The 25,325-nt window shown below is 38.8% G+C and overlaps 1 protein-coding gene across 10 annotated transcripts in view; it reads right to left on the bottom strand.

Annotated features, from left to right (window-relative positions):
* Nucleotides 1-621: 621 nt before the first annotated feature.
* myom1b (myomesin 1b) overlaps nt 622-25,325 on the bottom strand; it is a 61,004-nt gene continuing 36,300 nt past the window's right edge. For 7 of the 10 annotated variants that reach the window (XM_082151313.1, XM_082151321.1, XM_082151317.1 and 4 more), the window contains 19 exons: nt 16,028-16,142; nt 15,217-15,373; nt 13,456-13,562; nt 13,316-13,360; nt 12,240-12,376; nt 11,991-12,135; nt 11,845-11,904; nt 11,542-11,609; nt 11,351-11,464; nt 9,878-9,965; nt 9,520-9,558; nt 9,259-9,364; nt 8,863-9,026; nt 7,740-7,776; nt 7,605-7,627; nt 7,438-7,493; nt 7,073-7,288; nt 4,066-4,531; nt 622-3,921 (listed from right to left, as the gene is read on the bottom strand). In XM_082151313.1, the coding sequence (XP_082007439.1) occupies nt 3,746-3,921; nt 4,066-4,531; nt 7,073-7,288; nt 7,438-7,493; nt 7,605-7,627; nt 7,740-7,776; nt 8,863-9,026; nt 9,259-9,364; nt 9,520-9,558; nt 9,878-9,965; nt 11,351-11,464; nt 11,542-11,609; nt 11,845-11,904; nt 11,991-12,135; nt 12,240-12,376; nt 13,316-13,360; nt 13,456-13,562; nt 15,217-15,373; nt 16,028-16,142 (2,319 nt within the window). In that variant the 3' untranslated portion in view covers nt 622-3,745. Of the gene's footprint in view, nt 3,922-4,065; nt 4,532-5,960; nt 7,289-7,437; nt 7,494-7,604; nt 7,628-7,739; nt 7,777-8,862; nt 9,027-9,258; nt 9,365-9,519; nt 9,559-9,877; nt 9,966-11,350; nt 11,465-11,541; nt 11,610-11,844; nt 11,905-11,990; nt 12,136-12,239; nt 12,377-13,315; nt 13,361-13,455; nt 13,563-15,216; nt 15,374-16,027; nt 16,143-25,325 lie in introns of those variants that run through there. The other 3 variants (XM_082151314.1, XM_082151322.1, XM_082151319.1) reach the window with 2 other exon arrangements.

Below are 25,325 nucleotides of genomic sequence, written 5' to 3' on the forward strand. Positions count from 1 at the left end.
AACGGTCCATATCTCTTTCAATTTGTTGTTTGTGCATGTGCACATTTTAATGTTCAGTTAAAGTATTGAAAAAGGTGTCCTGATTAATATAGAATGTAAGCAACAGTTGGAGAATATGATTACATTCTTGGTTCTAGTGAGAACTCTAGCTTCTACATTTTAAAGGAAATTCATGAATTAGCTTTTTGCTTTAGAAATAGAGAGTATATGCATAATGTTTTGCTACAAACGCTGTTCTTAGGAGATAATGAAAATCTGGACCAGTATTAAGTGAAAAACAACAATAACTGAGGTGTTGCAGTTTTGCTGATTGTCAAATATATTCATCACTCAAGTGTTTGGATGTATATTTTATTTAATCACAAATAAACATGCAGATTACATATTCAAAACATTTACATGTGAAATTAAATTCAGTGATATTTAATAAATCTTACACTATTATTCTAGTATTCAATTAAATGTTAATGTAGCACTACTTGTATTGTCGCCTCCCTTATAATTTATTCTGCTTGTTTTATTTTGAAAGCTGCTGGCTAAATCATTTGCTAAATGAATAAACATCTATGTAACATGTACTGCAAACTTAGTGCAAAGTGTTTTTAGCAACAGACCTAAAGGATATAACGCTTTCACTAGGTGGAGGTGTTTTTTTTTTTTTATAACGTAATTTTGTGCACAATAAGACCAGAAATATGCATTAAAAGTAAAAAGTGTCTATTTTAATTTCATGTTGACATCAAAGCACTATGATACCACTAACGAGACATGGTGATTGAAAGAATATGAGATGGGATAAGAAATGATTTTGCATTTTCCCGTAAAAATATTGCTTTCACTCATTCTTTCACAAAACGATTGCATTCCCCAGAGAAACTTTGCATTCTATCACAAAATTATTGCATTCCTCCTAGAAACTTTGCCTTCTCTCGCAAAATTATTGCATTCCTCAAAGAAACTTGGCATTTGCTTTCAAAAGTATTGCATTCCCCCAAGAAACTTTGTGTTTGCTTGCAAAAGTTTTGCGTTCGCCCTTGAAACTTTGCGTTCTTTCGTAACACTATTGCGTTCATCAGGGAAACGTTTAGGTTACGTATGTAACCGGTTCCATAAGAAGGGGAACGAGATGCCACATCTGCTAAAGATGCTATGGGGAACGCCATCAGCATGACCGGTGTTTGAAGCAAGAGTGACAAACATGCCAATTTATTGGCTGTCCATGACGTCACAAGTGGGGCACCTGTAAGTATAAAAGGATGCCTTTAATACAAGTCATCAACTCTTTTGTCTGAAGGAGACTTGCAGGCAAGCCCTAAGCATGGCAACGAGACGCAGTGTCTCGTTCCTCTTATCAGGGAACCAGGGTTTCATAACCTAGACATTCCCTTTTTAAGTGGAACTTCAATTCCGCATCTGTTGAAGGCGCTATGAGCATTTCATGATTGACTTTACGGATACTAAGCCGGAGTCAGAGCTTGTCAACCCCGAGGCGATCCTGAGGACTTACATAGACTGTATTGTGGTATTACACCCTAGGCCAATATCTTCTAATAGTAGGACATGATCCCCAAGATTCTATGCTCTATAGCCGGGGTGTCCAATCCTGTTCCCTGGAGATCTACCATCCTGCAAAGTTCCGCTCCAACCCTGATCAAACACGCATGAAACCACTGATACAGATCTTCAGCAACACTTGATAATTACAGACAGATGTGTTGGAGCAAGGCTGGAACTGAACTCTGCAGGTAGGTAGATCTCCAGGAACAGGATTGAGCACCCCTGTTCTATAGCAAGGGGAGTCCCGGCCTTTACAACCTTCCTCCCTCCATCACGGAACAGGAATAGCCTTATAAGCCCCCGAGAGCAGACCTCTAGGAATAATGGCTAAGCTATGTCAGCTTTTCCTATATAGATAAAGCTCTTAAGGAGAACTAACCAAAGGGAGAATATTAACTTGACCTTTGGTAATACCACTACATCCAGGGGGAGATTGCAACCTTCATTTTAATCCACAAGGAGGAGTGCAAATACAAGAATGGCATAGTATAAATGCCAAAAATTCTTGCCATCTAAACTTAACCCACTATAGGGAACCTTCAGGGGAGAGCACTCACGCAAACATCTCCTGGATCGATAAAAGACTCCATTCACTCATATAATTTATAAATATGTAATTTATAGCCAGCAAAGGGGAGATATGTCTCACAACCTTCATAATAGCCACTGTTGCAAAAAGGGGGGGAACCTAATACTATTTCACTTCCATATGAAAAAAGGAAGCAATGAGATCAGGATAAATGCAGTTTATCACTGTCCAAAGTTACTGCTGGATCAGAGGACAGCAAAGACAGTGCATCCTGATCCAACTGATCACTCAAGCCCATTACAGAGGAATGAGAAAGATAAATCCCTCTCTCATATTCCTCTGCCAGCTTGACCTGTGAACCCCATGACTTTAGCCTTCGCTGAGCTATGAGGCGCAGACGCTCGTTCCTGATTCCTCAAGAAGAGGGCCAAGTGTGAGCGGAGCTCTCGAGTGCTGAACGTGCTCCACTCCCGGAAACCTAGTACACAGAGGCACACACTTCCTGAGGCATTGCTTGGTTCCATTGTTCATTCGCTTTCACCACTCACTACTCAATCAAACAGCTCCTGAAGACAAAAAAAAAACCTTTTATACTTGCGGGCGCTCCGCTTGTGATGTCATGGACTGTCGTCAGCCAATAAATTGGCATGTTTGTCACTGATGGTGTTCCCCATACTATCTTTGGCAGACGGAGCGTCAAAGTTTCGAAAGGGAACTTTGGATTCTTTCACAAAACTATTGTGTTCCCTGAGAAACTTTGCATTCCTTCGTAAAAGTATCGTGTTTTCACAAGAAACTTTGCGTTCACTTAGCCTGACTACGTCAGACTTTGTATTTCCGCTCTATTTCATTTCGCTCCTGTACTCAGTCTGAGACCGCGACCTATCTCTCAGTTTTCCTCCGGCCTGAAAACAGCCGGCCAATCAACGAACAGAGGGCGGGCTGAGAGCCGTGACGTAGACGCTGATTGTACCGTGGATGCGTAGATTTACTTCACATAATCTGCAAAAGTCGTTCACAGCCATGTTCACTCCGATATTTCGCTCGATGGTTTTGTTTTCGCATCATACATGTGTTTACAGTGGAAGTTAGATGCGGCTGAGCCATAGACTGTAAAAAAATAGGGCTGAGCCAGTGCATAACACACGTCATAACCAAACGTTATGTGATTGGCTTACGGGTAACCAATGATTTTAAGCTTCAGACTAGCGCCCCCAGGCGGTAAAGAAAACGTTTTTCTATTACGGAACTCCAGACTCTCTCTACGAAGCAAAGCGATGTAGCAGAGTCTGGTATTACCAGGCTAGCGTTTACTCGCAAAAGCGCTTAAATATAGTTTTTCCTCTCATATTTCCATCACAAAAGATTTAAGAGCGAATGCAGAGTTTGTTGGGTAACACAAAAGTTTTGCGAGAATGCAAAAGCATTGAAATATATATATATATATTTTTACCATCACTATGTCCCTTTAGGGGCTCCGTAAGCACTGATGATCAGATAGTTAACATGCTAAAGCAGGCATTTGAGAAGAAACACACATCAAATAACCTCTAAAACAATAACTAACATGGTTACAATCCCTATACCAAGTGCTACAACAACAATACAGTTAAACCGTGTCCTTAAGCATTTTTAAGCATCTTTCATTTCACACACATTTCAATCCTCGTTTGCAGTTTCAAGAGCTGCTGTAGTTTCCTCTGGGCTGGGCTCCGGTTCGGATGAAGATGTGGTTTCCGGTGCAGTTGTAGAAACAGGTACATCAACATGGTCAGTGTGATGTATGGGTTCAACCGCCTCTGTAAAAGTGGTATTATCTGATTTAGACGCAGACTCTGTATGAAACAAAACCTGTAAATTACACCTTCCCCAACAAACACTCACTTTCACACACAAAGCCACATATATGGTTTATCAGGATGCATGTAATAGGTTTATGTATGTCTGTATGTCTTGTGTATTTCTGCACCCTTTCTCACCTTCCAGCATTGCTGTTATCGTCTTATCGTCCATTGAGATATTTGCAGATTTCTCACCTGGTGTGGGAGTGAAGGGTTCAGGAGTGGATGTATTTGAGATTGAGGAAGTCAGATTAGCTGGGTGTTGGAGAATAGGGGTATCTGAGGTTTGATTTTCAGGGGTGGTAGCGGTACCTGGGGATTGATATTCTGGGATTTGAGTTGGTGGGGTTGATGGAGTTGGCATACTTGGGGTTTGATTTTCAGGGGTCAGGGTATCTGTGGTTTTATTTTTGGGGTTTGGATTTGCTGGGGTTGGTGTTTGAGTTGGAGTGACTGGGGTGGGTGTTGTGGGAATTGATCTGGTTGAAGGCTTTGTTGAATGAGAAGTGGGTACAGGAGTCCCAGGTCCAATAATCACGTTTCCATCTGCATCAGCCAGATATGACATCACACCATAATCACCCATGTTTTCAATCGCATTCAACTGGCAAGAGCAAGAAGCACAAATTACACGGATGTACATATGCAATCAACCATGATTTCTTGATTAAATACTATAAATTATCAATCCAAATTACCATGAAAGTGTCAATTATTTTGGGGTAGTGAAGACCTTGTATATAAGTATGTGTGTGTGTATGTGATCAAAATAATATCACTTACCAAGTTTACATAAATATAAAAAGTTGAGAAAATTAGTTGCATTATTGCAAATCTAATCCTACATCTGTGTTTTTATGAAAAAATGTCAATCACTGTTATTGACAGTTGTGTGAATATGTAACCGAACCAATAAACTATAGTGTTAGATTCAAATTATTAACATTTTCACACTTAACCAACTGTTGCCCGGATTCAAAGTTAAGGCTTAAGCCTAGTCTCAGACTAAAATTTATGTTTGAGGTGTTTAACTTGAAAGCAACTTGCACTGTCATATCTTAAAATATGTCAGTGCCACTGTTTTGTCTCAAGATGCACATCAGTAATGTTTATTTCTAAGACACATTTATAAGTTACTTAAATGTCTTAATTGAACTAAGGCCTAATCCTGGCTTAATCTAAACCCTGTCTGTGAAACCAGGCCTAAAACTCTTACTAAGACTAAAGACTTAAACTCAGATTTTTGCCTTGAATTTCAGTCTCGAGTCAATGCCATTTCCCACAAGTCAGAGCCAGTCTGCAGATTTCACTTAAAATAGTGTAGTGTATATTGGGCACAGATTTTCTTCAGACTGTAATTCTATTCAACTAGTGGAAATCAAACATGTTGGATTGTTACTTTGATCTGATCTCATGCGTCTCCTAACACAAGTTTGTTGTCTGAAAGTTGGGAAGAACTTGAAAGTAAGGTAGTGTGTGATCAGTTGTTTAGTGTAATGTATGATGATTTTCTCTTGTTGTTAAGTGTGATGCCTTGTGTTTCAAAAATCTGTTCAGATTTGAAAAGTCGTGTAGTGTATTCCAGACTTTTCCCCCCCAGATTTTCATGACTTGAATTTAGGGATGCACAAATCAAATTGTTTTTAATTGTGACAAATTATTATTTAAAATTAGATGCACTAAAAAGTTTTGCACAACATCCACTTGGATGTTAATAAAAACTAATATTATGAGCATGTTACATGTTCCTATGCTGTTCTACAAAGTAGTTATTTACCCTCAAATTTATTCTGAACATTTCTATTAGGCTATGAAAACAAAAACAGTATTTGTGAACTCAGTGTCTGTGAGAGTGGGCAGGTTAGGTCTGCAGTTGAGGGTAAAGTTAGTGACCGTGTTTAGGTTGGTCCAGGTGTTCAGACGACGAGACAACATCAGCATCTCAGATGCGGGATTCAGGAAGGAGGGATGTGAAAGACAAGGACAGTGTGGAGAAGAAACAAGGGAAACACTGAAACCACACAGAGAGGGAGTTGAGAGAATATGTGCTCCGTTTATTGGAAATAACACAGGAAGTCATATCATTATCTGTGAGGTAAAACAGGAGGTGTAGTCATAACTGCTATGCACAATGGGATCATACGTGCAGTGATTTATTAGCAGTGTGAAGTATCCATTGAAACCTTGCAGCAGGGTCATTGATTCATTTAAACAACATTTAAAGTTGTCTTTACAACATTAATTGTAATGTGAACTACCGGTATTTAGTGTTTTTTTGTGAATCTAAGCCCCTGCTTTTCAGGACAGAATAATGATAAACTGTACAAAAACGGAGCATCCATTTGTTCCTCAATTCAAAACTGTTGATCTTTTATGCACATCAGTGCATCTGTTTCTTCTTACAGTAAAACTACATACGGAAAGCCACTCACAATACAATCTGCAGTCAGAACGGCATTCATTTTCAAATCTGGGCTTTAAACTATTTTACTAACACCACAATGGAGAATTATTATAAAGCTAGATCTATACAGAAAAAGATAGATTAAAACAGTTTGTTTCCAATTAGAGCACTATTTGTAAATGTGGGTACAGATGGATTAAAACTTGGACCAACACTTTTCAATCTGCAACCAAGATATTAGCACCATTTTGTACACTCCACTAAGGATATAAAACAGTCAAAAGTTTAGAATACTGATTTTTTACAAATATTTTTGAGCATTGTCTGATCAAAATACAGTAAAAATGATTTTATATAAGGATCATGTGACACTGAAGACTGGAATAATGATGCTGAAAATTCAAATTACAGGAATAAATTACTTATTATAAAATATATTTATATAGGTTCTTTAAAAATGTTACGATATTTCAAAATATGACTGTTTTTACTGTATGCTTTGATCAAGTAAATGCAGCCTTGGTGAGCAGAAGAGACTTCTATCAAAAACATTAAAAAAATCTGAATTATTCCAAACGTTTGACTGAGTGTACCTTGAGATATTCAATATAATAGGGCATTATTGTTAAAACTTGTTATAAATCTTTCAGAATCCTTTCAAATCTTTCATTAATCTTATTGATTTTGTGATTTTCTTTATTTTTTCTTGCCGTGTTCCTCGTCTGGGATGAAGACACTTACGGTGAAATCGCCGCTCTCCGTACCGTACTTGTTTTTTACCAGGATGCTGTACTTTCCGGAGTCAGCCGTATTGACGCCGGTGATGGTGAAACTGGCAAACTTGCCTGACTCAAACTTCAGAATGTAGTGATCGTCCGAAACCATCTCACGTTCATTCTTCAGCCAAGTGACCTCTGGTACAGGGTCACCCGAGATATTGCAGGTCAAGTTCAAAGCCTATGAGAGAGAAGGGAAGAGACAGATGGAGCGATACTGAAAACAGAACGTTTTTTTTGTTGTTGTTGCTGTTGTTTTTGTGGGAAAATTCTCTGTGGAGCTGTGCAGAAAAGTTATTTTCACACCGTGTGGAGAACCATGTACAGTACCTTGCCCTCTTGGATGGTCACAACATCAGGCAGACCACCTGCCACACGAGCACGATCTGAGGAAAACACAAAGATTACAAATATCCGCTACACTCACACCACCTTTCAGAAGATACAGTTAAATTGATGTGTTAAACAAGCATGCATTTCTGCATTCATCTACTCACTTCTTTCTGCGATAGCTGCAGCCCTAAGGAAAAAAATTGAAGATGGGAAAAGAAAATATTTGTCGTTATTTAGTCAGTCAAGTTGAATATTATCTATCACAAATCACAAACCATTTTCAGCTTAAAGGCACTTACTTGAGTCTTTGAAATTCAGCATATGCATCGTCAAATGCTGAAAAGAAAAAAATGTAATGTATATGCATCATTATTTATTATAAAATTTGTTTTATTCCTCATTGGAGCCACAACTAATCGGACACTTTTGCACACTTAATAAATGATTCATGGTTGATGGCAAATAGCAGATTTCTACAACACTGAGAACATCTTGAGATCTTCAGGTGCATCCTGAAGAAAGCTGTGTCAAGCCGAAACACTTTTTACGTTTAACCACATGAGTGCCTTGGAATATTTTGTTGTTCCATCTGATATTTATCTCTCATGTATCCAATGAGCACCGGTGGCTGTGTGTTTATACCCAGTTCCTTTGTTTTGGGACATCTTGAGAGTACAGTTTGCTTTAAATCTGCTGTTTGCAACATTTATTGTGAACAGTGTTACAGAAACGCTTAATTGCATTAGTTTAAATTTATATATTAAAAGCAATTAGTTGAACTTAAACTTCAGTAGGACTTTAGTACATCTTTATATGCAATTTTATTATTACTTTTATTGTCTCTGAAAAATGGTTAAAGTGTACTGCCAAATGTACTGACAAGCATTTATGGTAAACTAAAACCATAAATGAAACTTGAATGTAATGTATTTGTTTTAAACATATTTGTTATTACACATTTGTAATGATAAAGTTGCAATTTAGTACATTTAAAATATATTTACTGTCATGTAATATCAAATAACACACTATAGTTAAAATTATAATCAAGTATGTGCTGGGTAGTAACTGATTAAATGTAATCTGGATAACGTAATCAGATTACCAGAATGAAGTACTTGTAATTCTATTATATTACATTTTTAAATCAGACTACAGTTACTTTCTATTGATTGCATTATTACATGTTATTCTCACAATGGCAGTGAATTATTCATAATTTATTGATTCTTCCTACTACTACTTTTTAATATTTTAGAAATTTAAATTTAATTATAAAAAGCCTACTGCTTATAGATGTTCAGAAAATTGTGATATGATATTTTTGCCATATCACCCACCCCTATTAGACAGCAAAAGCATGTGCCTAGTTTTTGGCACAGAGCTATTATATGGTGTGTGTATGAGCATGTGTTTCCTCACCTTGTCCAGCCAGTTCCACAGTTCTGCGCAAACCTCCTTTCCCGTCGAAGAACTCAATGGCATATTTGCCTTTATCTTTCTCGGTGGGCTCAGAGATCTGCAGCCACAGCTGCTCACCCACCACACCACTCTTAATGCGCTCGGTGAATGCGATCGCAGCATCCCTTTAATAAAGCATACGTACACACGCACACAGTAAAAACTATACTCTGTCTCCAACTACAGTGACCACAAGCTGAGAAAGTAAAGCCAACATATAATGTTGAATTTAAACTTCAGGGAAAAAAAACGTAAATCCATAAAAGCCTCCACAAAAATTCAGTCACCAGTAAAACCATGGGTAAAGCGTATATAATATACAGTAATTACAGTAACATTGCTTGATAAGACTCTTACTTGTGATGCCAGGTGACGTGCAGCTCGTCGTTGTAGTAGTTGACGAAGGAGTAGATCCTGATTCCCTCCTCTGTGCTCTGGATCTTCAGTTGAGTGGAAGAGTTTGCTGGACAAAATGAAAGTCAACATTTGTCCTGCATTGCTGAAACTACATGTTTAAATGTAAAGATGTACTGTGGAGATTTAGAAGACATTTTCAATTATGTTTACTATGTCCTCATAAAAATCATTTACGCTTGAAAATGAGGTTGTAAATCTTACCGATAACACTGAAAACCTGATTCATCAGGTCTTTGAATCCTGGAAAACAGAAGTTAGACGTTTATTTACAAAAGATCGAGTATTATTAGCATCTTTAACATACAGATAAAATTAAGAAGAAATAAGTTTCTTCACATTTTCCGCACCATTTGTGGGGAAAAATCGGTGAAATTTTGGGATATGGATTTAAATAGGATAAAATGTTTGGTAACACTTTATTTTAGAGTGGCCGTGCTTCACATCTTACACGTACTGTATGTACTTTATGCATAGTTGTTCAAATAAAGTGCATAAAGTAATTCTGGAGAGTTTAATAATAGTAGCTATTAGTACTTTTAAAGCATATTTCTGCTGTTACCTTGGTCAGTAAGGTTGAGGGTGGAGGTGTCTTTGCCTCTGTCATCCTTCAGAACTACTTCATATATACCAGCATCCTTTTTCGAAATCTGCCGTTGACACAGAAACAAACAAAATTCATCAAAACAATTACATGCCTAACAATTTAAGTGTGTGTGGGATCTCTAATCTAACACTACAGGAATGCGCTGGATGCTGTAGGCCACAACAATCTGACAAAAGCAGAAAGAAAATAATGTAACAAGCAAGAAGTAAACTTGAAAGAGAATGAAGACAGATGCACAAAACAACAAAAACAAAAAAACATGTACTGTATACAAACAGATATTGCTTAAGTTAAAATTATCATAGGAGAGAAGGACTGAAAAGCCAAACTGATAATATGGGATAGAAAAGGTCAGAAAAATGAATCACAAACAGAAATGACAATGAGCAAAATGGAGATATTGTATAATGGGTCAAGAAAGTAAGAGAAAATGTAAAAAAAAAAGAAAGAACGAAAAGTGTTGTGGAAAATGTTAAAAACCCATATACACTATCGTTCAAAAGTTTGGGGTCATGAAGACTTTTTAATCTTTTTGAAAGAAGCCTCTTATTCTCACCAAATCTACATTTATTAGATCAAAAATACTGTAAAAAACAGTAATATTATGAAATACTATTACAATTTAAAATATATTTACATATTGAACAGTTATTTATTCATATGATGGATGAGCTGAATTTTCAGCATTATAACTCCAGTCTTGATTTTCTAATATGATTTGCTGCTCAAGAAAATTATTAATTTACTGTATTAATATCCCATATTTTATATTATTAAACATGAAACAAGTGTGCATATTGAAGCATTAAAAGTGGTAGACTAGTTTCCTAATATAATTTTAGTGTTTTATGTCAATATTGTAAGCACATTATTTACTTTGTCACAATTTTACATTTACAAATTAAAATAATGTAAGTCATGTACATTGTTGTTTGTTGTCTGTCCTTTTTTAATCAATTTTATTTCCATAAAAAAGTTTAATTTAGAAATCATTGAGCATGTTTTATCATTTTTTTGTCCTGATTTGAACTACAACAAGAGAATAAGTAATACGTGGTAATAAGTTAATTAATACAATTATGCTTGTAACTTGTGGAAACGATATGGTATATACAGTATAGTCAAATTTATATTCAAATTGAATCATTAAATAAATACTTCTAGATACATATTAACTAAATGTTTGTGTAACTTGCTGACAATATTTTGTGAAGTTATGAGGAGTAATATCTGGGTAACCCACTATAAAAAATGTTTTTTTGAAGATTACTGGAGTACGTTTTACAAGAAAATACCACAGCACTTCAAAATTTTACATTTAATTAAATTAGTTATTTGCCGTTTCTTGTAAAATTGGCAAACAATTTCTGGGTGAAAATTGTTTCTACACCAAATATTTTTCTCTGCATGAGTGAAATGCTTTCTCACCTGGGTGATCTCCAAAGTTAATACTCCTTCAGAGAAATCCAGTTTCTCATTGACCTTGACCTCTCGTCCATCCTTATACCACAGGGCCACGGAGTCTTTCTTCATATTACCAACCTAGATCACATGTTAATATGTCACTAACAAAGAAACAGGCAGCACTACAGTTGTGTTTTATTAGAGAGAAGACTCACCTTGCACTTCAGTCTTACACAGCACTCAGGTGTGACTTCATAACCAAGATACTCCACGAAGTGTGGACCTTACAGTGCAGAAACAGCAGTGAATAATGTACAAACACAGTATCTGGAATGACATACGACCATACTATACTACTAGTACTTTTTACAGTATAATATGTACATTCTATGGATCCATGGAATAACGAGGCCATGTGATGATGTATTACTGTTTGAAACATTTAACACATTGTTCACAAGCTTTTAAAAAAAAAAAAATATTACAGTGTTTATACAGTACTGTAAATATACTCGTACCTTGCTTCCTATGCCATTCTTTTCTCTGGAACTCGGATTCCTTTTGTAACTGCTTGAACACTGAAGGAAATGAGATGCTGTCATTGGTACAAACTCTATAAATGAGATACATATATGTACGTGTTTATGGACTTTTAGATTAGTACCATCTCCAATTAGCACTAGACTGGACTGGTTAGTGGCTTTGCCATCTTGAAGCTGGAAAGTGAATGTTCCCTCGTCCGCATTTCCCAGAGACTCCATGAACATCTCAATAATGCCAGTATTTTTATCAAAGTTCATCTTGTATTTCTACAACACACAAAAACTATTAATGCAGAAGCAAACCAAATGAGTGTTTCCAAAGAATTGCACGAGTAATGTTTCATGTACTCCTGTTTCTGCATTCTTCTCACCTCTCCCTGGGAGATCATATTGTCATTGAACACGTATTCAACTTTTCCATTGGCAGAGATTTTTTCAGCCTGCAACCAGAAGCGAACTCTACCCTTCTCCAGCAGCTCCACGGCCAGCTCTGATTTCAGAGGGATGACTGAAGAAGAGGGATGAAAGTGGATAATAGAAAGTGTAATAACAGAACAATAGAACAAAACAAGAATTCGGTCCTGCATAATGTTCATTGTATTGGAGGCCTATGATGGAATGGAAACCTGGATACTTATGCTCTGTTTTGTATTGAAACAGCATCTTAACCAGGCATGATGCAATAAAAGTGACAAGCGATGCATCTTTCAAATGTAACCTTACCATCACTTTGTCCTAACCAAAAAATAAGCATCACATGACGCAACATTTTGTCTATCTCATTTAAAAAAAAATCCTACATCACAGAGCTGTATTTTAAAAATCATAGTGTAATTTGCTTTCGTTTATAGGACAGAACAAAAACGTACTGTTTAGGACACTGTGTAAGGGTGGCACTGTGTAATCAAACTGTTATTTTAAATACATGTTTTATATAACTATCCTTGTGAAAAATAAGTGTGCTTAGTTGTGTAAATCTTAAAAATATTGATTTAAAAAAGAGAGTGCTGTCTTTAAGCACTTTCATGATTATGTTCCTTAACACACTTAAGTTCACTTTTAATAATGTCAATCTAAAAGTTTTACTTTAAAGTAAATTTTAAATAATTATGATTTAATAATCTTTTGTCATGCTTTAAAGTACACTTATTTTGATGTACACTAAAGCACGTGTGAAGCACTTGATTACAATTTTAACTATACTCTATATTTTAATTGTACTAAATTTCAAATTTATTATAAGAAATATATTTAAATTAAGTGTCCGAAAACATTACATTTCCATTAAGACTTAACTCTGTTCTTTTACAGTATATATTATTTCCATAATAAGTACTCTTAAAAGTATGCTAATGTGCACAGGATAGAGCAAGAGCGCACACATTAAATAAAAAAAAAAACGTATAAAAAAACTGATAGTGTGAAACCTTATATAATGTGTACTCACTGGGGAATTTGTGGTCGTGGCTGACCTTCAGGAGTTCTTTTAGAGCTGTTAGGAACAGGACAGTGAAAATGTCACAATCAATAAAAATGTTAACTTGGCACATTTTAAAATACAAAAATGAAAAAGCCAGGTAAAGTTACCTTCTTCAGAGAGTGTGTAGCTGGCAGACTCTCCATCAGTGTGTGTCACGAAGCAAGAGTAGATGCCCAGGTCATCTTCTGAAAGCGTATTAAAGATGGCTTTGGACCTACAGATAAATATTGAAGAGTTACTACAAAATGATTTCATGCTAATCTATTTTTTGTTGTTATAGCCCTAGAAAGGTGATTCAATTGTTTGTTACATTTCATAAATAATATGTTTCTGTAAACAGTCAAAGATTTATAAATATGATTGATCAGAAGGTAAACAAGCTAATTGAAGGGATATAATTCACCCAAAACTAAAAAATTTGTCATCATTTACTCACCCTCATGCTGTTCCAAACAAATTTTGTTCATTTTCAGAACAAAAAGAAGAAATGTTCAATATTCATTTGATGAGCAATATTTTGCTGTAGACTTGGATTAAACGGCTCAATTCATATGAATTACTTATAGGATGTCTTTATGTACCTTTTGAAGCTTGAAAATTTTGATTACACTTTCAATGGATGCACAAAATATCTTAATTTATGCTCAGAAGATGAACAATAGTTATGGGTTTCGAATGAGATGAGGGTAAGTAAATGACAGAGTTAAAGGTGCAGTAAGTTCTGTTGAAAGTGGATCGGACCAAGTGCCACAACACACTTGTAGCCAATCAGCAGTAGGGGGCGTATACACTCATGATGGGGCAGGAGAGAGAGCGAGCAAGAGGAAGATTTGAAGAAGGACTGTAGAAAGAGAGATGGCTGAGAGACATTACAAAAGAGAAAAGGTCAGAGGAATATCACAGGAAAAAGAAGGGTTATGATCAGGCAAGAGCTTTAAGATCAGCGTTAATATTAAAGATGCTTTCCAGCGCTGGTGAGACAAAAGAGGGAAGGCCTGAAAACTGACGCTGAGGTTGCGTTGTTTCTGCTCCATACGTGAGTAACATTAGTTTTGAGTGTGTGCTGCTGGCGACTAACAACACACTTTTGCTTGTATATATTCTTGTGTACTGTATGTTCATTTTTTGTTCTTCTTTGTCATTCGTTCTCTTCGCTTTATTTAGCTTCGATTCAGCTATGATAAAGAAACATCCTTGCATTGCGTGTTTGTGCATTTTGGATGCGAAGCAATGAAGGGAGGGGTGTGTCTGTTTGGCTTGATTTCAAATATCAACAGTGTTCAACAATGATTCTCAGAAATCGCTTACTGCACCTTTAAGACATTATTTTAAAGACCCCTACCCTGTGGTGAAAATCAAGTTTTTAATGTTGCTTATATGTCCATGTGGTGTTCTTAATATGCTTTACTGCTGAGTATTTTATCCCCAACTGCAGTGTCCCAAAGACAGTCTCGAAAACACGGTTTCAAACCGCCCCTAATTCCAACCGTCACAAACATGTAACCAATCCAATAAAGTGCGGGACGGGGCTTTTCCTATCATTATTTTTAGGGATGCTGATTTTTAGAATCAAACAAATAAATATCAATAGTGTCTTTGAGAACCGATACAGAGAACCAAACATAATATCACGATATTCCCGTGAATGAATATTTTCTTACACCCCCAATATGCATAGATCTGCCTAAATGAAGCATGGTTACATTCAAGCTATTTTAAGGCATGAAGAAATGATTTTCACAGTTTTTTTTTTTTTTTAAATATGCCATTGTGATTATCATAGAGTTTTAAGGGATACAATTATTGACTGCAGGAAGACTTTAAATTCAATAATTCGTTATTTAACTCATTAGCACGTAAATACTTACTTGTTACCCTTGGTCTCCATGGTCATGCGTTCAGGCTCTGTCATTTCCACGTAGTTCTTGGACCAGACAAATTTGGAGTCAGCATTGAGGTTAGAGCACTCAAAATTTAGTGAAACGACGCCATCATCGTCAACATTCACAACTATCTCGGAGGTACCTGAGAGAAAGAAATAGTTTGTTGGCTTTTGTTGAGGCTAGTTAAGTTTAGTTTATTTTGGTTTGCTTCAAGCTTAGCCTGGATTTAAAAATCACTTTAGCAAACAGATTACTAGGTAGCACAATGTTTATTATGTACAGATTATTACGCGTTTGTGTTTGTTCCATTCCTGTTGTTCGCTCTGATATACCCATATATGGTTTTGTTCAACACCTAATCTGAATCAAGTTCAGCATGATCGAACTGCTCCATCTTAACGCCAACATTATTTACAATCCATTTCACTACTGTAATAACCAATTTCTCAGAGTTAAATAGGATTTAGGAACAGACAAAATGGCAGGAATAATTGTATCCATTAGGAATTGATTGGGTCATACAAAATGTTTGGAGGCTGTGGTCGGAAAAATAAGAAGGAATGGTGGTGTCATCCAAAAAGGAAATCATTTCAGAAGCAGATCAAGTTATTACATTTTGAAGAAAGATCATGAAGAGAAAAGTATGAATCTTACACAACAGGACCAGGAACACGCATTAAGAAAGTACATTTTTATTTCACACTGATTTCAACTTTATCTTCGGAAGCTATTTTGCAGTACAATAAAATGTTACTCGCAAAATTCTTGTTTGATTTCATTTAGTCTAGTTTAGTACCTGGTTTAGTCACTGCCTCCACCGGTTCTGTAGGCTCTGATGCTTTTCCTACACCAGCCTTGTTCTGAGCGCGTACACGGAAAACGTACGACTCCCCCTCCTTTAGATCCTTGATCTAGAACAATGAAGAGGAACAACATTTACTAACATAAACCTACCCTTGTGAAAAAAAAAAGAAGTGTGCTTAATTGTATTAAATATGCACTTGTAGTGTACTTTAAATCTTAAAAGTTTATTTATTAAAAAACTGTACTTGCTGATAATATAATATTAATCAAATAAAAGACCACTTATAAGTGTCCTTCAAGAGAGTACTGAAGGGTTGGGGTCAGAATCCCTTGTCTCTTCAATATATCTATATATCCTTTTGAGTCTTTACATTATTCCTATAACACGTACTAATCAAGTTATACTGTATTCAACAAGTGATTCATATATAGTGTTGAGGCTATCCTATAAGCCTCGGCATAGATGGCATGGTGTTCTCAACGCGTAGCAGAAATTCTGAGTCCAAACATTAACTCTCTTTGGGTGGTGTTCCCGTTTATTATGAAGGTAAAAAAGGGATAATTTACATAAAATGAGACTTCACCCAGTGGTGAATATTAAAGTGCTGTCGTGCTGTTGGTAACCTGAGTGCTCACGGCTACGGTAAGAACCGTGTGTTCCTCGCCATCCACACCCTTTCCTAACTGATTGCAACACCTGTAAATATATCTACCTCCCAGTGACGTGTCACACATAGTGCAACACTCCCACCCAGTGGCTAGAATAATAATAGCAATATTAACCTATCCAGAGAAGGTGAATATATAAATGGCTCCTACACCCCGGCCCCATAATTGTGAATGTTTACTTTAACCACAATTACCCAAATTACCAATTTTAACTAAAGGAGCCATTTGTGCAATGCTAATCTTAAGTATAATCTTCTTCTCTTGAGCTTAGGACATCTGTAGTCAGATCCTCTAGTCAGGACCTCATCTGTGACACTTCGACTTCCATCAATAGGCAGATCTTTGTTACTGGCCGTTCCAGCTGACCCGTTTTTGTTTTCAGCAGCACTGAGCGAACGAAACCTTTCTTGTCAGGGTATGTCTGCGTAATTTTTCCCATCAGCCAGGACCCTCGTGGAGCGACAGGATCCATTATGACCACAATGTCTCCAACAGAAAAGCTTCTTTTTGGTCTCATCCACTTCTGTCTCTCCTGGAGTAGTGGTAAGTATTCCCTCACCCAGCGTTTCCAAAATAGATCAGATAGGAACTGCACCTGCCTCCATCTTCTCTTCAGATACAGGTCATCCTTACAAAAGAGCCCAAGAGGGAGGTGCGGCTTTGACTTTAAGAGCAGGATGTGGTTGGGTGTAAGTGCTTCGAGGTCATTCGCATCATCAGAAGCCTTTGTAATGGGACGACTATTGAGAATGGCTTCGACTTCACAAAGAATGGTATGAAACCCTTCATCATCCAGTGTTTGGAGTCTGAGCGTGGAAGAAAGGACCTTTTTCACAAGACGAATAAGACGCTCCCAAACCCCTCCATGGTGAGACCCAGCTGGAGGGTTAAAGGACCATGTCAGACCATTCTGCAGTAAGACATGCTGAATCTTCTGTTGGTCTAACTCAGCAATGGCTTCCCTTAACTCCCGCTCAGCTCCTATGAAGTTGGTGCCATTGTCTGATGTCAGGTGTGTCACCTGACCTCTGCGACACATGAAACGGCGAATGGCATTTATGCATGAGTCAGTGTCTAAAGCATAAGCAACTTCGAGATGAACTGCCCTGCTCGCCATGCAGGTAAAGAGAACGCCGTAGCGCTTTGCTCTGCCCCGGCCCTTCTTCACCTCAATTGGCCCAAAGTAGTCGACTCCCACATTTGTGAAAGCAGGTAAGTCTGGCACAATCCTCTCTACTGGTAGGTCAGCCATTTTTTGTTCCCCCGTCTTTCCTTGGAGGCGGCGACAAACTACACACTCAGAGATGACCTTCCTGCAAGCAGAATTGGCATGAGTAATCCAGTATTGCTTCCTGAGAGAAGAGAGCATGTGATTTCTACCTGCGTGACCCAGCCTTTGATGGATATACTTTAAGATGAGTTTGGACACATGCTGCTCTTTAGAAAGAATGACAGGATGTTTTTCAATTTCTGGCATGGAAGCCCTACTAAGCCTTCCTCCCACACGCAGCAATCCATCCTCCAACACTGGGTCCAATTTGTAGAGGTCACTGTTTCTTTTGACAGATCCTCCGTTTTTCAAAACTGCAATCTCATCGGAATACCTTTCTTGCTGGGAAAAATAGATGATGGCACTTTCTGCCCTCTCAAGGTCACCTGTAGTCAGTGGCTGTCCACGAAGTGCCAATTTTTCCCTTTGCATTTCGGCATAAAGGTAGTCGCTTCTTCGGCCTCCATTATCGTGGCCAATGCCTTTGGAGGCTTCAAGAACCTTTCTCTTTTTGGACAGGGTTAGAAGCACATCTCTGAATCTGCACATCCATGCCACAGACATTCTCAGCTTCTTAAAATCTGAGAAGTAGCTTAAAAACACCTTTGTTGCATTCAGTGGACGATGGGATACAAAGGCATTCACCAGTAGATCTTTCTTCACCTCCGGGTCACCCAAAGGGATTAGAGGTTGTTCCATGATGGTCTTAGGCCATTCCACCTCCCCCCTCAAGAGAAAGTCTGGTCCCTTCAGCCACCGCCCACATGCAAGAAATTCTTCAGCACTTAGACCCCTGGAGGCCTCATCTGCTGGATTAAGTTTTGTGCCAATGTGTCTCCACTGTGCAACATCCGTTTCATTTCTAATCACAGCCACCCTATTAGCCACAAATGTATGAAACCTCCTGATCTCGTTTCCAATATACTTTAAAACAGTTGTACTGTCTGTCCAGAATACTGATGGATATAAATCCAGCTGCAACTCCCTCTTCAGCATGTTGTCCACCCGGACAGCCAGGACAGCAGCAGTCAGCTCAAGGCGAGGAATTGTTATTTGCTTTAAAGGAGCAACCCTGGCCTTGCCCAAGATAAAAGCAATACTGACATGATTTCTCTCATTCTCCATCCTGAGATATGACGCAGTTCCGTAGCCATACTCACTGGCATCGGAGAAGTGATGCAACTGCAGGTGAGTAGGTGTTCCAAAATCCTTCGGCTTGATACACCGGTCCACAGTGAGATCAGTGATGTAATGGAGATCAGCCAGCCATTTAGACCACTGCTCGGAGAAGACATGAGGTATGTTGGCATCCCAGCCGATGTTCAGCCTACACATCTCCTGCAGCATCCTTTTAACAGGTAAAGTAAATGGTGCAAGAAAACCCAAAGGGTCATAGATAGACGACACCACAGACAATATGCCACGTCTTGTATGTGGGCGCTCTTCGATGGCTATCCTAAAGGTCAGCATGTCTGTATCTATGCACCAATGAAGACCAAGAGCTGTTTCGACAGGACTTGCCTTTTGATCCAGGTTAAGCCCCCTGGTGGTCTTGGAGCGCTGTGGCTGAGGAATACTAGCCAAGACCTCACTGCTGTTGCTTGTCCACTTCAACAGGAGGAATCCTCTCTTCGCACAGGCTTCAGTCAATTCATGCGCCATTTTTATGGCTTTAGCCTCTGATGACACAGATTTTAAACAATCATCCATGTAGAAATTTTGGAGTATTGTGTTCAGAACACTAGGTTCAAAGTTTTCTTTGTGGTCTTGCACAATTCTCCGCAGTGCATAATTCGCACAACTGGGCGAAGACACGGCCCCAAAGAGATGAACTCTCATCCTGTATTGCATGGAAGCTTGTCTTGTATCGCCATCAGGATACCACAAGAAGCGTAAAAAGTCTGTGTGCTCCGGAGTCACCCTCACCTGATGGAACATGGCTTGGATGTCTGCCATCAGCGCTACTCGTTCTTGTCTAAACCTAGTAAGTACGCCAAGTAAGGTGCTTGTGAGGTGAGGCCCCTGCAACAGCTGAGAATTCAATGAAATTCCTTTAAAAACAGCAGCACAGTCAAAGACAACTCGAAGGGTTTTCTTTTTTGGATGGTATACCCCATGATGGGGAATATACCACACCTTGCCGTCATCTCGCTTCAACTGCTGATGTGGTACAAGCTCAGCATACCCCTTTTCAATGACTTCAGAAAGGAAAGCTGTGTACTCTTGATGATAATCTTTGTTCCTCTTGAACTTCCTGCCAAGACTTAAGAGACGCTGCTTTGCGATGCTATAATTATTTGGCAAGATGACATCTTTAACCTTAAATGGCAAGTCAAAGCAATAGTGTCCTTCGTCAAGCTGAATTGAAGACTCCATTATTTGCATAAATCTTTGATCCTCTCTAGAAAGGCAAACATCGTCTGATTTTTCATTGAAATCCTGATTGTATTGGGAAACCAATAAGTCTTGTAGCTTGGCGACTGAGATCCTATTGACAGTGACTTCAGGAAGGCCTATCTTGCCTTTACGCGGCTCACCACCTCTCAGCGGGCCATTCACGACCCACCCCAGTAGAGTCCTGACAGCATAAGGTCCTTTGCCTTGGCTATTTATTATTTCCCATGGTTCCATGAGCTTCGGTGCATTGGTGCCAATCAGCAATTCCACCTCTGCCTCAAGACTGGGAACTGTAATGCCTTTGAGGTATTTCCATCCCTCTAGATCCTGTTGAGTGAGAATGTTATTTCTGCTCACAGGCATGGTCTTCTGGGTATAAACTTCAGGTAAGTCAAGGAAGTTTTCTTCATTTAAGCCAGACACCTCAAGACCACTAAGCAAGAATGTGTCTACAGACCTCTCTTGGCCAAGAGTACGAAGAAGAATGCTAGTCTTGACTCCTGAAAGATTCAGTTTTCTCATGAGATGTTGAGTACAGAAAGAAGCTGAACTCCCAGGGTCTAGAAAGGCATAGGTGTTCATAATCGTGCTCCCGGACTTGGCCTTCACCTGTACAGGCACAATGGAGAGAACACATTCATCACTTCCGGCCCCAGTATGGCCACATGTCTCCAATGACACAGATGCATTATTGACTGACACTTCATGTGTTTTAAGTTTAATGTGTAGGACAGTTGGATGTTTGTGTTTACATATATCACAAGTCAAAGGCTTATCACAGTCCCTGCTCATATGACCTCTCCTCAGACAGCTGAAACACACTCTGCCCACCTTCAAAACCTCCAATTTCTCCCTGTGTGACATCTCATCAAGCTGTGAACACTTCTCCACTGGATGCAGACTCTTACAAACACAGCATAACTCTTCGTCATTCCTTTGTGAAGCTGGCCCTCTGTGCTGTTGGTACCAAGCTGCTGATGTGGTTGATCCTAAGGCAGTATTGATGGCAGCAACAGTAGCTTGACCTCTTCCGGTATGTCTACTCTTTTGTTTAGAAGAAGAGTCTGATGGCGTACCCTGTAGGTCACCGAAGAGAGGATCAGACAGAATCTTTACCTGACGCTCAATGAAGGCCACAAAGTCTGGGAACATAGCTCTGTAGCCACGGCGCTCCTGTAGCTCCCAAGCGACAGACCTCCATTTTTCCCTCAGTTTATATGGCAACTTCATCATTATCAGGCGAAGATTGGATGGCACGTTCAACTCCTCCATATGCTGTAAATCTTCCATAACATTACAACAGTCCCTTAAAAAGATTGAAAAGGACTGCAGAGCATTAATGTCATCAACCCTCATCGTAGGCCACGTCATAGCCTTCTCCATATAAGCTACAGCAATTTTTATTTCATTTCCGAAGAATTCTTTCAATAGATTCTTTGCTCTCTCATAGCCATGCCCAGGAGCCATGTTATAGCAACTCCGAACCAGTTCTCTGGGCTGCCCTCTGGTATGTTGTTCAAGATAATAAAGACATTCTTGTTTATCTGTAGTTTTCCTTTCAATTGCTTGCTCGAAAGCTCTAATGAAGGCAGCATACTTAAGTGGATCACCATCAAACTCTGGGATAGCTCGTGGCGGAAGAGAGGCTAAGGCTTGGTTCTGTACCAGCTGACCGATTATGTTAGTTTGCTGTTGCATAAGGTCATACAAAGTAGGGTGTTGAACATTGTCAACAGATGAATGATGGTGCGACTGTGATTGCATACGTGTACTCCCTTGTGAGGTCAGTGGTTGAAATCCTGCTGTTGAAGCGTTGGTGAGTCTGGATCTGTCAGAAGACTGGGCTTGTGGAATATGCAGCCTTTCCTTAGGCCGTACAGCCAATGGCCGAGAATGGTCCCGTTGGAAAGAGACAGATTTAGGAAGTTGCAAGACAGGAACTGTGTTCGCATAACTTGATGTTTGTGATTTCAAATGAGCATGAAGATAGGCATTCATGGCATCCTCTCCATTATCCTCTTCATACTCATCCACATCTTCACCACCACGCACATTTTCAAACACAGACAATCTAGCCGTAGCAACAGCCAATTTGGCCTCAACCTCTAGCTGTTCCTTTTTCCTTTTCAGCTTTGCCTTTTCCATTTGAAGGGCTGCTTCTTCAGCGTCAATGTCATGCTTTTTTCTCAAAGCAGCTGCAGACTGTAAAAGTGCAGCCCTTTCAGCCTTTGCCTTTAAACGCACAGAACTAATACTGGAAGCCTTTGAATGGACAGAAGAGTGATCTTTATGTTTTGACCCTTTACTTGAAACATTGGAAATACTATCTTCAGGCCTTATATCAACATTTGTTATAGACAGCACATCAAGATTCTCGTCATAATTTTTTGCAGCAGCATCGGCCAACCACTTCTTCACGTCATCCTCAAATGTATTAAATTCCACTGTTTTATGTGCAAGCCAATGTTGTTGTTTGTCGTATTCAGAATCTGGCATAGGCATTTCCAGCAACGTAGTTTGGGTTTCTAAAGCCTCATTGCACAACGTGGTATATTTGTTTAGACATTTCTTCACATCAAACGCAGTTTGAGATGTTCTTTTTCCAGAAAGAACCTCATTAATCCTCTGCTTAATTTTATTAGCTTGCATAAGTTGGGATTTCCGATTTTTTTGCAGATTTTCGAACAACATTGTAAATCCCTTAGCTGTTAATTTTCTTATGCGTTTCCCCGAGTCATCAACAGCAACACTAGACTTATCAGAAATATAATTTTCATCTGTAGCCACAGAAGCAATTTTGGCTCTATCGAGCTCAGTTTCTTCCTCTGCAATCATCTTTATACATTAAGCGCATCCAGTTCAAAGCACTCAATGATAACAGCACAATTAATCTTGCTCATGCAGAGGCAACCAACAGCACACACAACATAGCACTTTCAAGTTTACGAAGCAACAACACTGAAACAGTCTTTCATTTCAACTTCGAGAGTCCACCTTTTTCCAATTCCATACATCAGCAGAAATATATCAAAGTGTACCCACCAGCTTTCCGTGATTGCGGTCTGTGTGAGGACTTACAGATGTTTCAATTATAACTTCCAGGCTCCGTGACAGGTAAGCAATCCAATGAGATGGACAATCCTTTCAATATCCAAGCGATCAGGCCACTCCTGTCCAGTTCAGAAGCATCTCCCAACGAAAAGGAATAGGTTCTTACTGTGTTGAGGCTATCCTATAAGCCTCGGCATAGATGGCATGGTGTTCTCAACGCGTAGCAGAAATTCTGAGTCCAAACATTAACTCTCTTTGGGTGGTGTTCCCGTTTATTATGAAGGTAAAAAAGGGATAATTTACATAAAATGAGACTTCACCCAGTGGTGAATATTAAAGTGCTGTCGTGCTGTTGGTAACCTGAGTGCTCACGGCTACGGTAAGAACCGTGTGTTCCTCGCCATCCACACCCTTTCCTAACTGATTGCAACACCTGTAAATATATCTACCTCCCAGTGACGTGTCACACATAGTGCAACACTCCCACCCAGTGGCTAGAATAATAATAGCAATATTAACCTATCCAGAGAAGGTGAATATATAAATGGCTCCTACATATAGTTTTAATCATATTTTGTTGTCAGCATTTCTACCAGTTCTTTCTAAGTGCATTATGGTGTCTGTGACTAATCTTTAGTGCCCTGAACGAGGACCTTGAGAACAGGCTCTTTGTATTGGGAAAACAGCTAACAACCGTTACAGGGGTCAACCTCCACGTGACTCACGTGATCTGGTTTACAGAATTGTACTTCTTTTATGTGTATTTCTCTAGAGAATAAAGTGAACATTATCTGTACTTCTTTCTGAGGAGGGAAGGTTTTATCAGTATGTTTTGGGTAGTCTGTCCTGATAATAATGAGCTCAGGCCCTCAACAACCTTGGAAGAACTGCTACCGTCCTTCGGATGAGACATTAAACCGAGGTCCTGACTCTCTGTGGTCATCAAAAATCCCAGGATGTCCTTCGAAAAAGAGTAGGGGTGTAACCCCGGCATCCTGGCCAAATTTGCCCCGTGGCCTCTGTCTACCATGGCCTCCTAATCATTTTCATATACTGATTGGCTTCATTGCTCTGTCTCCTCTCCACCAGTAAGCTGGTGTGTGGTGAGCGTTCTGGCGCAATATGGCTGCCGTCGCATCATCCAGGTGGATGCTGCACATTGGTGGTGGTTGAGGAGATTCCCCCCTTCTATGTAAAGCGCTTTGAGGTCTCAGAAAAAGCGCTATATAAATGTAACAAATTATTATTATTATTATTATTCTCTTGTGCTTTTGTGTATGCGCAGAATGTTCAGTACAGGTCTGGTGATATGTAGCAGCAGACCTCAAGACGCCTTTCAACGACCTCCGAGGTCATCACCGGACCAAATCATGGACTCGGATGACAATTCTCTTGATTAATGTCGACGTACCCTACTATCTATCCATAAGTGTAGAATTGTTTAGACTTTATGTTCTCTTAGCCAATCAGAAGTAGCAATGATGTAATGTATGTCCTTGGGAAAGGTATAATTGGTGTGAGATTTTGTGTAAGGTCCAACTTCCAAGTAAGACTTTGACGCTGGCTCTACAGATGAAACTGCAAATTATTCTTCAGTAAAATGTTTCTCTTTTTGAAATAACTTCACGACTCCTGTTCTTCTTTCAACATATCGGGTCCTGGGTCTTACAGCTGTTACCCTCCTAACAGTACGCTTTCATTACTATTTTTCTTAACACACTTAAGTACACTTTCAAAAAATACAGTTTGTAATAATGCCAAATTAAGTTTTACTTTAAAGTACAACATTTTGTTTGAATAATCTTTTGTTGTGCTTTAAAGAAGTACACTTATTTTGATGTATTGAACATACTAAAGCACATTTAAAGTTACTTTATTATAATTTTATCTGTAGTGCGCTATT

Source organism: Leuciscus leuciscus, assembly GCF_965113295.1.
Source record: "Leuciscus leuciscus genome assembly, chromosome: 2".
NCBI classification, from domain to species: Eukaryota; Metazoa; Chordata; class Actinopteri; order Cypriniformes; family Leuciscidae; genus Leuciscus; species Leuciscus leuciscus.